The sequence below is a fragment of the Prunus persica genome, chromosome G8, assembly GCF_000346465.2.
Source record: "Prunus persica cultivar Lovell chromosome G8, Prunus_persica_NCBIv2, whole genome shotgun sequence".
In the NCBI taxonomy this organism is placed as follows: Eukaryota; Viridiplantae; Streptophyta; class Magnoliopsida; order Rosales; family Rosaceae; genus Prunus; species Prunus persica.
In genome coordinates, this window is record NC_034016.1 from 4294226 (window position 1) to 4308640 (window position 14415).

General features: G+C 32.8%; 1 protein-coding gene across 3 annotated transcripts; it reads right to left on the minus strand.

Moving 5' to 3' along the window:
• LOC18767502 (probable S-adenosylmethionine carrier 2, chloroplastic) lies at positions 6007-13337 on the minus strand. 3 transcript variants are annotated; one of them, XM_020569599.1, is made up of 14 exons: positions 13163-13337; positions 12954-13044; positions 12827-12873; positions 12617-12724; positions 12071-12153; positions 11446-11522; positions 10557-10647; positions 9943-9996; positions 9765-9860; positions 9409-9498; positions 8900-8951; positions 8016-8077; positions 7841-7921; positions 6007-6430 (listed from the first exon to the last, which is right to left on the minus strand). In XM_020569599.1, the coding sequence occupies exons 3-14, from the start codon at positions 12831-12833 to the stop codon at positions 6302-6304; spliced, it is 930 nt and encodes a 309-aa protein (XP_020425188.1). In that variant the 5' UTR covers positions 12834-12873; positions 12954-13044; positions 13163-13337; the 3' UTR covers positions 6007-6301. The 3 variants fall into 3 exon arrangements, with proteins under 3 accessions (XP_020425188.1, XP_020425187.1, XP_007199243.2); XM_020569598.1 differs by lacking the exon at positions 12827-12873 and having other exon boundaries at positions 12954-12974; XM_007199181.2 differs by lacking the exons at positions 12827-12873; positions 12954-13044 and having other exon boundaries at positions 13163-13336.

Here is a 14415-nt window from a genome sequence, read left to right on the forward strand (position 1 = left end):
CAACAGAAAGAGGACAAATTTAATACGTTACCAGACAGCCTTGACAAATTCAAAATTGAGAATTTATATTAATCCATAGACGTCAAGGAATTTTTGTAGAAATTAATTAACTGGGAAAAAATTATAGCACCATATCAACCATAATTCTTGCACCATTATATGTACTTCCCCGCTACAAAATACGGTTTAACATTATCCGTTGTTTAAATTGTTGAAGAATATTGAAGTTCCATATTAAAAACTTGATCAAATCAAAAAATTATATAATAAGTGGTTCCACTATTAATGACACTGAAGTCTTTTATGATAAAACCCCACACCTGCTAAACCAGGAAAACTTACTTGTAATTTCCAACAAGGTCCATCCTTCTAAACTTTAACATAAATCCTCGACGACTTTACCTAAGAAGGACAGGTATGTACCACTGTGCCAAATAGAGTTTGATATCATCTTTGGTTTGTTTTCCATTTAATTTGTTGATGACTTTGAAAAGTCTTATCTATGTTGGTAACCAAGAAAAATCATATGCCTATCTGTTTTTCGAGGAACCTACTTACTCTTCTTAAGCCAAAGTTAGAATTAACAAGAAAGTAATCGGAAATATTCATCGTATTAATATGTGGAAATCAAACACGAAAATAAAAATATTAATATAATACATTGGATTATAGGGTAGAACAAAATATTATCACGTTGCTGCTGACAATTGTACTCAAACCTCTGACCATTCACTTACGTCTGAATCTGGTATTTCTAGGATTCAGATATTCAAATAAGGGGTCCTGCTCTTGAAATAATTTCAATGTCTATATCAAAGTGATTTGAAATAATCAGTCGTTTAGACTTTAGAGTCCAAGAAGTACTCTTTTAAAAATAAATAAAAATCTTGTGTACTGCCAAATTAACCATATAAACAAAATGAAACTTTTTGGTTATTTGAAAGCATTTTGATATTGCCAGAGCTACTCCCAAAATATAAGTAATCTTAGACTCCATTTGAATGGAGGGATTCCAAATCTATTAATTTAGGTGATATTGTAAGGTAAAATTGTTTATTTAGACCAAAACAATTCGTGTATGCAAAGATTTGAACAATAAAGAAAGGAAAACTATGCCATGTTTGTTTTCGTCTATTGGGTCTCTGTGTTCCCAAGCTAGATCACGTTTATTAACTCCACTAGACATCTTAAACGTTCTTACATTTATTTTTCATAGAAAATTAGGTAATTATTTTTTGGCCAAAAATTATAGTAGTTACGGTTATCTAAGAGAACCGAAATAATAAAGTTATTATACGAAAGAATTAAATAGGAAGTAATTAATTGTAGGAATTTCAATAGTTACGAAAATAATACGGAATAATAAAACTTAATAATGAATAATAATTCAATTCAATAATAAAATCATAAATTATATTAAACATATTAAAATTATCATATGAAATAATTATACAATATTACTTAATTACTTCAAAGAATTAACATGCAAGTATTATTTGGTTCTCACATCACAAGCACGGATCCACACAAAAAATATTTTTGTATAAATTACAATAATATAGATATAAGTTTGTGAACTTACCTTAAATATGGAACCCTTTATGTAAGGTCCAAATAGAATCTGCATGGACCAACAATAAAAAATAATTAAACAAATATAACAAAATGCGATGGAAGTATATAAGGTCTTTAATAATAAATTAAGAGACAATAAACACACATATAAGTGATCAAATAAAGAATAGAAAATTTAAAAATCACATGCCATTGACTAAGTAATTAATTGACACAATTTAAAATATAATACCATCAAACATTTGGAATAGATAATAATAAACATACAAATTAAATATCAATAATGAATGAAAATAACTTACTATAGTTCAGTTTTGGTTTTACTTGTGGGGAAATTGAGGTGATAGATGTTGAAAATGACATGAGCATTATGTTTTGTTTTGGGATAAAGATGTTGAGAAATAGGGGACGGCATGGGACTATTTGATTTTATTATTTGTATATATAGAAATAGGACTACAACTAATTAGTTAGGTGAGTGGTTGAATGGTAGGGTAAGTGATGAAAGTTGAAACGTGATGAGTAGTTCGAAAGTTGAAACTTGAAAAGCAAAGGTCAAAGACTCACATTCTCATGTGAAAATATGATTCTTCCAAAAAAAAAAAAGTTCAAAACAAAACAATATAAATATACATATTTTAGCATATTATCGCATATTTTAGCATTAGATGAGTGAAATGGTAGGGGGGGAATACCCTTTGTGTGTGTGCTTTGTTTTTTTCTTTTTCTTTTTTCCATTACATCGATATTTTCTATATTATAGCGATATTTTGACAAAATATTGCTGAAGTGTGAGCGAAATTATTGACATCAATATTTTCCGATATTGTTGATATTTATACGATATGTATATGGATGTTCTGAAATATTCGTGACCCAAAAAAAGATAATATTCTCGATATTATCTATATTTCAGACTATGGGGCACAATACTGCTTCCACACTACCCAAAGAATTAAGAGATATTTAGTGATATACCCATTCTTAGCACTAATATTATAGATAAACCATACACTATTGAATTTCTATAAACAAACCCAAAAAAAACTCAAAATTTGACAATTGGCCTTATTGAATTTAATATTAATTATTAAATTACTTTGATACCCTATTGAGTATTTTGGGTATTTTTATGAGATTTTGGGATTGGGCTTGTTTTAAGAAATTAATGGCAGTTTTGTAATTTATAAGAAGTTAAAAGCCTCTTTGTTATGTTGTAAATGAACTTTGGGTATGTTTCTAAAGTCCATTTCATATAGGGTATTTTTATAATTTGGGCCCCCATATTGGGTATAATAGTGAATCTCCCAAGAATTAATTGATAAATTAGAAAATTTAACCTTAGGAATAATTTTCATAAAAGAAAAAGTAGAATAAATCCATTTGATAATAGTAAATGGAGCTTTTTAGGAGAAAAGGAAAAGAAATAATTAGAACAGAGATATATACCCTAGTGACCAAGAAACACAAGAATTTTTTAGAAAATGTTTCAAAAATCCCAAAAAAAATAAGTATAATTTATATCAATTAGGAAGATTTGAAAATAAATATAGCATTATAAGTAGCATTAGTCAATGAAGTAAGCTATATAGATAAAGAAGTAACTCTTAATTTACTTAGTAACATAGCAATAGAGCATCTTAAAAAGTTACACTATAAACAAATTCATGTATAGGAACAATTATAATAGGAATAGCTGGACTCATAAGAGCATAAGTAGGAACTAAAGCATTAGTATACATATATGCTAATAGATGGGATAACCATTGGCAAGTAGCTAAAGCTAAGGCAGAAGTAGATCTTAGCACAAATCTAGCAACATAGGATGTATTCCTAATTCTGCCATGAATATTAGAGAATTTAGTAAACGTATTAAAATTAGCATAAGAACGAAAAATTACAATATGAAAGGTGAATACAAAAATGTAAGTATTAGTCTTATGTATGTAGGAAAAGTTTCAAACAACTATAATTATAAATTTATGTAAAATTTTAATATCTAGTACAAACTTTTGGTAGTAAACATGTTAATATGATAGAGGCAAAACTAGTAGATAATAGCTTTTTAGAAGGAATTGAATGGATTTTACCCAATTTACAAGTAGCAAAAAATAGACAACCTAATAAAGCACAAATTTTTGAAAATCATATAGGTGAAGCAATAGTAAGATTTACTAATTATAAACAAAAAAAGGATATAGAAGACTTAGAAAGTGAAGTAGAAGAAATACATGTCATTTGATAACTTAGAAATAAATATGATTGAGCATAATTTTGATAATATAGTTGATAAACTCATAGATGACATAGATAATTTAAATGAAGAACAATATATAGAAAAATATAAGACTTATGATTTAGGATTACATAGATTGTCAATTAAAGAAATGAAGGACTTAATTTTAAATATAGGATTAGAACACATTTTAGGAGAAAAAAATATCAAAATATGTTAATTGAAGTAGAATGCATGCCAGTAGAAGACCAATATAGTTCAACTGAACTATTTGTAGTCAATGCAAGTAGAACAAACCAGCAAAATCTTAGGCAAACTAATGAACCATATAGAGAAAATAATGAAGAAACCGGTAGGTATGTTTTTCAAGAAGAAACAATTGGACTAAGAAAAAATTAGAATCCCTTATAAAGGAATTGAACAAATTCGTTTAGCAGGAAATATATTAAACTTCAATCATGTAGACCCACAAGGAGGATTTTTATATACACCTCCAAATTTTACCTTGGTCAAGAATTTTTAGCATATAATTATGATTATGAAATAGAAAAAAAAAAAAAACAACTTTCTTTTTTTGCAGGAAAAATATGAAGAGCAAAAGAAAGAGTATGATACAATTGTAAGAAATTGTAGAATTATTAATTTCAGATGTCAAAATTTAAGCATGATTTTACAAGAAAAAGAGGTTAACGAGCCCAACTTATTTGAGCATAATAGAGAATTTTCCCTTGAGCAAAAAACTAAAAATCCATATTTTCTTCAAACCCTAACTAGAGAAAGGTATAGATTTTTACCAGGAGATATTAAGAGTCATATGATTAGATTAAAATATGAGCAAAATACATTTCTTTAGTTATACATTCAAGCTTTCCCTTTTTAATTTTAAAAAAATAATCCACATCCTGGTATAAAAATTATTACTAAAAGCTGTTCTCATTATACTAGTTATTTAGCTAGTATTAACATGGTGGAATATAGAGAACTGCATTTAGAGCATAACCAAAAAAATATCACAATTACTCCAACATTTTTTACCAAAGTATGGCTATTTAGGTCAACTTTATATTGAAAATAGTCCTCATTTAGATTCATTTTCCTTAAAATTAAAAAAAGTTATAAGTTTTTGTATCCCTCTTTGGAAGAACATAACATTAGATTTCACCAATATACGCCCAGAGTAGTTTACGGATAGTATTTACCCAGACAGAGTATAACATAGTATTATTGTTTCTCATAATGAACTGCTTAGTCCAGTAGAATTAAATACGTAGATCTCTACAACGCAAGACATTCAAAAATACAAAGGAGCAACTTTAGTTGAGCAACAATTCTTCAATGATGATCGTCTGAACCTCCTTCACCAATCCAACTTTATCAAGATTTATTCATAGACTATATCCAGGAGACCAGAAGACGCATATGAATTCAGGATAAGCAAAACAAGAGCAAAAGTTTTTTTATGAAATCTATAACCATATAGCATAATAAATTGAAGCAGAAGACAACGACAACTCATACTGGAATAGCTTAGGAGAAGAAGAGCTACACAACATAGACAACATGATGGAAGCATAATGAAGTAAGAACTCCATGTGAAGGCCTCATGATAGAATAAGCATCATCAAATTCATTTCACATGAAGAGATCATCCCAGCAACATAAAAGCGGATGCAACATTAGTCGAAAGTTTATTAAAGCAAGAAAATTCAATTTTGTTGGGCTCCATACGGCTAGCAAGAAGCAAGACTTTTTGGCAATATCTGAAAAATAAAGAAAAGATGCAATCTAAAAATGAATAAGTGCATTATTGTCCAAACACTAGAATTTTGTCCTTCTTCATAAATACTTCCCTCATTTTGGGCTGAATCAAGAGTCTCCCATTAAAAAGCTAATTGATACAAGAAAATCATATATACATACACCCCATTTAAGCAAAAATCACATTTGCATCCCCCGGAGGTGCAAAAGATATGTAAATGTGGCTTTACATCTCCAATTTACACCCTAAGCATTGGAGATGCTCTAAAGAAGCTAGAATTATTCAACGGAAAAAGTGAGAATGGAAACCCAATGAAATTAGAGTTTGAGATTGGTCAAACACAATGCTCCTCTGGAGTGTAACCATTAGTACGATCAATAAACTATTCCATCGTTAGGCAAAATTGGCATGGCATCAATGACCAGTAAATCTATAATTAATTCTAACCATCAACTGTAATAGATCTGTTTCTTAAGAAAAGCAAGATGAGCATCAAACTACAATGTAGTTTTGATAATTAATTATCAGTCGTGTTACAAAGCATCAGCTCATCAACTCAGGCTCTATAGGAAAAACAATGTGAATCCAGCCGTTAGTTTCTTTAAATTAAACTAATTAGTTCAACATTTATGCATATAACTTCATACATATAGTAGTAACCTGAAGATCAAAATCTTATTAAATTAAGGATTGCAGACGAATACGATGACTCAGTACTGAATCTGCTACAGTCAGTTCCGCTTGGAAGAGTTCAACTCCAGATCCCTACGCCTTTCCTCAAGTATTTGCTTTGTCCTTTCAAGAACACCAAAGAAAATGGAACCTCCAATACCTATCCACAAGACTCGTGGCCCAATACCCTGCAGCAAATGGCAGAAGAGAAGCTCACCGTGGTGCAAACTATGCATAGGATAAAATCTTCTTTACACAGTCTACGTTATATTTTGCAAGAACAGATACCATATGCGTAACTGTTTTGGCTGATACCGTTCTGAGTCTGAGTTTTAGCATATCAAGGTGAATGTCGAATGAATTGATGTGTTCAGCCAGAACTTGACTTTGTTAAGCTCAAGTTTTTCCCTACTATATAAAAGCTAATTCTGGCTATCCAAATTTTCACATGAGTAAAATATGTTTGCTTCCTCAAGTCAATATAAAAAAATATCCATAGCATGAACACAGTGCACTAAAAATGGCATCAAACAATTGATTTCAGATTCTAACAATGCAGTTCCACAATCAGAGCTGTCTAATATAAACGTAAAGCTTCCCACATCCAGGATGTGCTGCCGTTTAAATGGGAACCTAAATTTCTACACATTTCCCCAACAGATTGTTAACGTTAGGGAGTACAACTCGTTTAAGGCTTAGGGTTTATGTTTGAACTCTTGAGCTTTGTCCGTGGCTGTTTGAATGGAAGTCCATCCGTTCCGCAGGTGAAGAGTATTGTGTGAGCGTATGTGTGTGTGCATACAATGGCCTTCACATGAGAACACATCATGCATAAATTCATTATGTCTTGACTTTTATGGCTTTGCTTAAGAAACTAGGGTATTCTAGGGTTATGTCTTGACTTTGTTAAGCTGAAATTTTTTACAAACTTGTGAACATACTGGTTTTAGGCATTGGATCAGTTTTAAATAGATCAAACGACACTTAAGTTAAAACGGGTTGAGCCACTTTAAAAAACCTGAAACTGAAACAGGTCAACAAACACCCACTACATCAAACAGCACCTACCCATCAGCTTGTAGAAACCCACTGGGCAAATGAAGGCATGTCTGTGTGTGTGTCTGTGTGTGCATATGTTTAAACCTATATACAGAGTACCTTGATTCCTTTTTATTTTTATCAAAAGGGATCACATGTGGGACCAACCAACAATTCCGTTCAATAATTCGAACTGTCTATTTGTTAAGTCTTCAAACAAGGTTCATATAAAAAATCAATAGTCTGAAACATTTAGTCTTCTAACTATGACCTCATAAACCAACAAAATGTTTCCAATAAATACTGAAATCATAATGGGACGAGGAAAGGGAGAGTAAATTCAAATATAACCCTAGAATTCAAGACATGAATAAATCTATGAGGATCCTGAACTGAAAAGAGAGACATTGGTCAAAAGTCTTGAATACTACAATTTCTTAGCATACATTTTAGCAGCCTCGTTAAAGTAGTGGAGAAAAATAAGAAAGAAGAGAAGTGAAGCAGTATTCCAGTTTGACAGGGCAATTATTAAGTAGAACGGTAACAAGGAATGGTCAAACCTTCCAAAGAGCAGGACTTCCCTCGTCTCTCATTATGGTCCTAACACAATCATAAATTCCTCGGTACTGGTTTTCTGATCCCTGCAAAAGTTTCGAAGGAAAGAGAATGGTGAAAATAAATTTTTTTAACAGGATTCCTTCAAAAGATGAAAAGAAAATGACATTCTATCACAACCTGAACCATTAATCTCGTCTTAATCACATCAAGAGGAGTAGTTATAGCTCCAGTTACTGCACCTGCAATTTAGGGAAGGTAGACCGAAGAGCTTTTCATTAAAAGGTGCGTTATGTATGCATGATTAACCTAGCACATCATGCAAATTATTCAATACTAGTAAGCATGAGAATTCTTGGGCTATGAAGCACACATGAACAGGTTCATTTCTTGAGAGAACTTATGGTAGTGGCCTGTATGGTATTCAGTCAGATCAACTGAGGTTCATATGCCAAATTTTTGATCTGGAAAGTAACAACCATGAAAAATTTGAAGCTAGTTCTCAGTCAGTTTGAGAATTGAACTGCAGACTATAGTTGCAACAAAGTTTTTGCAATATTGTACTCTGTTTTTAGTACTGTTAAATGCTGAATGAAATGGTATGGTGCACTCATTACAGAGTAGAAGTTGGCATGCAAAATATCAACTTAACTAAGAAGATAATATTTCTTTCTTCTTTTTTTCAAAAGTTTCGTTATCTGACTGCATTTATTAAAAGACGTCAGAAGTTTGGAGGAGGAACCTATCATTACAATGACATTCAGGGTAGGCATTTTTGTCAGGATAGTCTTCATATAAGTTGAAGGCCGAGTCTATATGTAGCCATATTGATTTTGTAGCCAGTCTAGCATTGAAAAATGACTTCCTAGATGAGAATATGCATAAATTTTGAGTCAGGACTACTTCATAGAAATGTGCATACATCAATGTACGCATAATTCATTATTCATCCATACATACACAAGTAGAAATCCCTCAGAATTACAGGGAGAAGAATACAGACAGCAGAGTGAAAACCAAAGAACTCAATCTAAACTCAAAAGATGCATGACATGTTAAGTTACCAGCAAAAGCACCAATCATAGCAACCTCAGGATCATTCAGATCTCTTCGTGCCTACAAGGAAGCCATAATTTAATCATTTTTGCAATGCACACGCACGGACACTCACTCATGAACGCACAGATTCATGTACATTGAATTGCAGAAGAACAAAGTAAAAATGCAATTGAAACTACGGGGACCAAAATGTAATTGAGTCCAAACTACGAGGACAAAAGATGCAATTGGACTTGAATCATTTTTTCACACACACACTCACATGCACACATGTATACATGTATGTATCGATGTTTTGCAACGCAGATCAAGACAATATTTGAAGGGGGAAATGAAGCTGTAGAAAGTTTCGTAGGCAGCATTCCAATGGTTCCTAGTGGTGAGTTAACATACTTGAACTCTGCTATTTTATATGGAAAATTTGGCTTTACTTGTAAATAATAGCATATTTGTATTGGGTTCATGAATTCCTTGAATATCACCATCAACAATGATATAAATACTCCTCTCGTACCGCTAGTTTAAATCCTATTCGAAGCTGCTCGTAGATGCAAAACTGAACAGCATCAAATGGTAAATCTCGCAATAGAAACGATCCATACCCCTACAATTTCAAAGGAGGTCAAAGCATAAGCACCAAAATCATTTCACAAGCTAATTGAACAAGACATCTAGATAGCTCATGAAGGAATAACGAGCAAATATGCTGATTGTAAAGATTGTAAACCCAACACACGACCTTTGTTTCGAAATAAGTGATCTGTTCTTTCTTTGAGGAGATATTTGTTAGGTTAAACTAACGAAGTGAAACTTCAGACTGAAAACTTGGCTCAGAGAAATTTAGAATGGAGAAAAGTTAGTGTGATGTACCGCGTAAAGACCTTTGAACCCCTCCTTAGCAAGAATAAGACGGACAGCATCTGGGGCTGAAGAAAATTGTGCAGTTTGCATGCGTTGCTTGACAACCTGGGAAGAGTTAAAATGGTAACATGTGCAAGGATACAATAACAAATCATTGGAAATAAATAAAAGTAAAGAACTTAACTACCTCTGTTGGAACTCGTACAACAGAAGAAGCAGCACCTGCAATAGCACCTGCAGTCTGATTGAAGTCTTAATACCTATAAAAATAACAAGGCCTCATCCAGTACATTGAAGATTAAACTTCTCCCAATCATTATTATTAAAATGAGAGTGATGTTAAGTGAGGGGAAAAAAATTTACAACGAAACAATCAAGCAGTTCTGAGAACATCCAGTAACACCTTTTGGCTAATTCGTAAAGGTGGTGATCAGGTCTCTTTACATAGGCTGCTAAATCTTTTTAACCTCAGGAAAGTAATCTATGCCACAATGACAGAATTCAATTAACTTTTGTTTGTGATATAAACAAGTCTCATTTTGTAGCTTCTTAATTTATCCTCCTGAGACAGCCTTAAGTCCTACACCCTATGTGAAGGTATTCAAATTATGCCACAATGACAGAGGATGCAATTGAGGAATTGGATCGAAAAAGATTAATAAAAGAAAAAAAAGTAGCAGCAGGACGAGGATGAATGTGTTTGCATATCTATGCAGCTTGTGACTGCCACATTACTGAAGAAGTATTTCCCAAGCATTAAAGGATTGTCAGTCAACATACATGTAAAATTAGGTAACATACCAAATGAGCTAAAGCACTAAGGTTTTCTGGCAATGCCTTCAGCAGTTTCTGCTTCGTAGGTTCATATACACCAACAAATATGGCAGAAGCCCTGTAAAGATCAGCAAGACACCCAATTAAAAAATATATATATATAGCAACTTAACAAAACTGGAATGAAAATAACTCTGAAACCTATGACAGAATTGTACCAAGATAAAATCTGTATTTTGTTCCAGTGGAACAACATAAAATCTGTATTTTCCTATGATGGAGTGCTTGTTTCCGCTGGAAATTTCTTGCATTTGGATTTAACTACGAGAATGATTACCATGGATCATGAAAAGAAATGCCCAAAATCCTTGGGATTGAGAAAATTTTGACAGAAGCCAGTTGCCAACAGCAATATATAGTACAGATAAGTCCAACTTGCACACTAGACAAAAACTCCCATTGACCTACTTGCAGGGAGAACACAGTTCATGAAGGAAAATTACTTAAAGAGGAAAAAAGAGAAAACAAGAATGCATCCTGCAAGGGAGACAATATCGCAACAGTACACCAATGTTAAGAAATAATGGTTTTTTTAAACTTTTTTCAATTGGTTCTAAAGTCAGATAACTCATGTATTAAACGAAAATGTGCAGCTGGTTTCCAAATTCAAATGAATCCTCATATTAGGAACTTGGATACAATATACTAATGTATGTAAAGCTTTCTTACATTATCTTGTTTAAAGTTTCAGATAGCTAGGGCCAAAAGTTAGGTTTGGCCTTCGTGATCACAAAGGCATAGAACAGGATAGCCACTAAAATATAAAATCTACATGTGTATAAGGAAGTTGACGAAATGACTTTGAAACCAAGTGTAGTTCCCGCCAATGGCTTTGTTTTTAAAAAAGTTTACTTACGGTAAGACACCAGCAAGGTTTCCAGCCAATCCCGAATATAGACCCTTTAACACAATTTTCCCTCCAGCATGGGCAACCTAAAAGTGGACAAATGGAAAGAAAATGACAACAGTTTAGAGAATAGTCAAGTGTTAAGCAATAATGAAACCCAAGTATTTTTATAACCACAAATGTACAGGTGGCTACATTAATGAAAAAGCCACACTAGTTCACTTTTGATAATGAACTACGTAATTACAGAAAATTTCTCTTCATTCTACAAATGGAAATTTGTGGAAACCATATGGAATAGTATAGATGTTGTGCAAGGTGTATCATATCGCCTGAAAATATGCTGAACAATAAATTAAGAGCACATGAGAAGTGATACTCATGAAGATCATTGAACTTGGGTCAAGAAGAATTTGTAGCCACAGATCACTCCCGTGTAAGATAATTTAGTCAAAAAAAATCAGCATAGTAGCATCTAGTATTGACTGCCTATTAATATAAAAATGAAGGAGATGATTCTTCTACTTGAAATGACAAGCAACCTACCCATATCATATGAATGAATATTCCCTTTTCCAAGAGAGGCATTTCTAACGTAATACATTAAGAAAGATGTTCAGTATACTTCACATGCCTGTAATCGAGTTTTTATTGTGTCAATTGGGTATAAAGCTGCTTCTACAAAAACACCAGCAGCTCCACCAGCTATGACTCCATCTGCAAAACACAAAACAAATCCAAAGATACTAACTTTTCTCCTTCTGATTATATCATATAAACAGACGTTCACAAAGTATGTTACAGAAATAGAAGAAATTGTCATTTTTTCCAGTACATCATTATGAACGGTACATAAACAAATCCTGGGAGAAGAAATCTAAGATGACCACATTTAAGCTCGGCTTTTCCATTTTCACCTGATTCTCATAGTTTCAAGTGGTTGGTCATGGTAGAATACGCATACAAGGTTCAACATTGCTTTGGCTAGAGAAAACTGGGGTTAACTATTCCACTCTTTTATGCAAACAATGGATCAATATAACGCCTCTCAAAATCATTCCATTGGTTTACAAAGAGAACCACATTCTATACAGAATCAACAACATATCACCAAAAGTTCTAAAAATTACTATATTCATCTAACTTAGCACAAGTTGAATCAATAAGTTCTAACACATACCATAAAAATCGCATAAAAAATCGAATGGTGTATCTGCTCCACTACTGACTGTTGCCAAACAGTCATTTGGGTCCTTGTGAGAGCTACTCATCTTCAAGGTTAGCACATCTGTGAAATGAAAAACATAAGTAATAGCAAGAGCAGACAAATTAAAAGTTGACAAAAAAGTAAAACTTTAATAAATCAATACTAATATGATATACACAATACATTGCATTATCAAAAGGATGGAAAGTATAACGCCACCAGAAGAAGCCCTAGAAATCAAAACCAAAAGTTATTCACCCTCACAAGTGGAGCATTGATCAGGTAATGAGTGAGAGAAAAGTTAATTCACCTAAACCAGATTTTTTTTCAACTGCAAAGAAATTGAAATTGGTATTAAACAGAACCAAGTGAAGCCCCGTTTCGCTGCTGAAAAAATTGAGCTTGGGAAAAGAAAGGAATGAAAAACAGAGTTCTCAGGATCCGTTTGGTCACTGAGAAACAGAGGATATGGAAAGAAAATGCGGACAAGAAAGAACAATTAAAAAAGAAAAGAATTACCCGGTGAATGTGCCTGAGAAGTTTTAGCTTGCATTCCCGCTGCACGAAAATTTTTCACAAGGGTTCAAATCCAATAATGCCCCAGGCTTCCAGTTTTAGCTGCCTCCTTGTGGAGAAAAATAACAGGAGAGATGCACCAACTTTTGGACTGCAACGTCACACTACTTTCATGGACTGCCAAATCAAAACTTATGTGTTGTTTTATTTGTTTTGAGGCGAAATTCTACAGTGAGGTGACCCCTCATGTAGCCTTCTCATTGGCCAACCGTTATGAGAGTGTTTGGGCTTTTAGCCCAGTTTTTTGGGAACTTTTTGAGCCAGTCTTGGCCATGTTTTAGCCTAGTTAGAGGGAAATTTTGAAGGCCAGTTTCTAGGCAATTTTGAAGCCCAGTTTTCAGGCAGGTTCCGACCAGTTTTTAGATCACCTTTAAGCATTGAATTTCTGATCCATTTTAACACATATTCTAAGCAGGGTCGTTCTGTAGTGAGGTTGTCATATATGGATTATAGGTGTGGACTTTATATTAGTCATATGATTCATCTGAATAGTAACTTTACTTAAGTTTAATGAAATGATCATATGGCTAATATGAAGGTCAGACCATCTCTAGTCATAAGGCTACATGTAGTCCAAGGCTTAAAATGTAGTCCTCCAAAATATTAATTTTTTAAAGAATAGTACATGGCTAAATTTTTCATCTCCAGCCATGCATGGCTATATTTTAGGGTCATTCATATTTATTATTTTGAGAAAAACTATTGTACAACACTCATATATTCCACAACTATGTATTGTTTAATTTAATTAAACTACGATTTAGAGACAATATTTTTTAATTTATATATTATTTTTAAAACAAAATGAATTTAAAACATTTGAAAAGGTTTTAAATAAATAATAACTTTTTAATCAATGGTTCTGACCTCTAAGGATCATAAACCAATTATATATATATAAAGGTTATTAAAATTAAAAATAAAAACCTAACTGCTAGCTGACATCATCGATGATGTAAACGCGCCTTTAATATTGGTTGTTGGATCTGCAGTTGCACGAATGTTTCGTGTTCTTGCCTACGCATGATACTTTCTCCTCTTGGAAAGCACATGGGCTGGGCCCACAAAAAAATTTGGCCTAGGCCAAAGCTAGGCTACATTTGGCCCAATTGGAGGGCTAAAGGGCCAAATGTGACCCTCTAAATTTGACCAATTTTTTTTTTTTTAGCTCATGGCTGGAGGTAAGTTTTGCATTA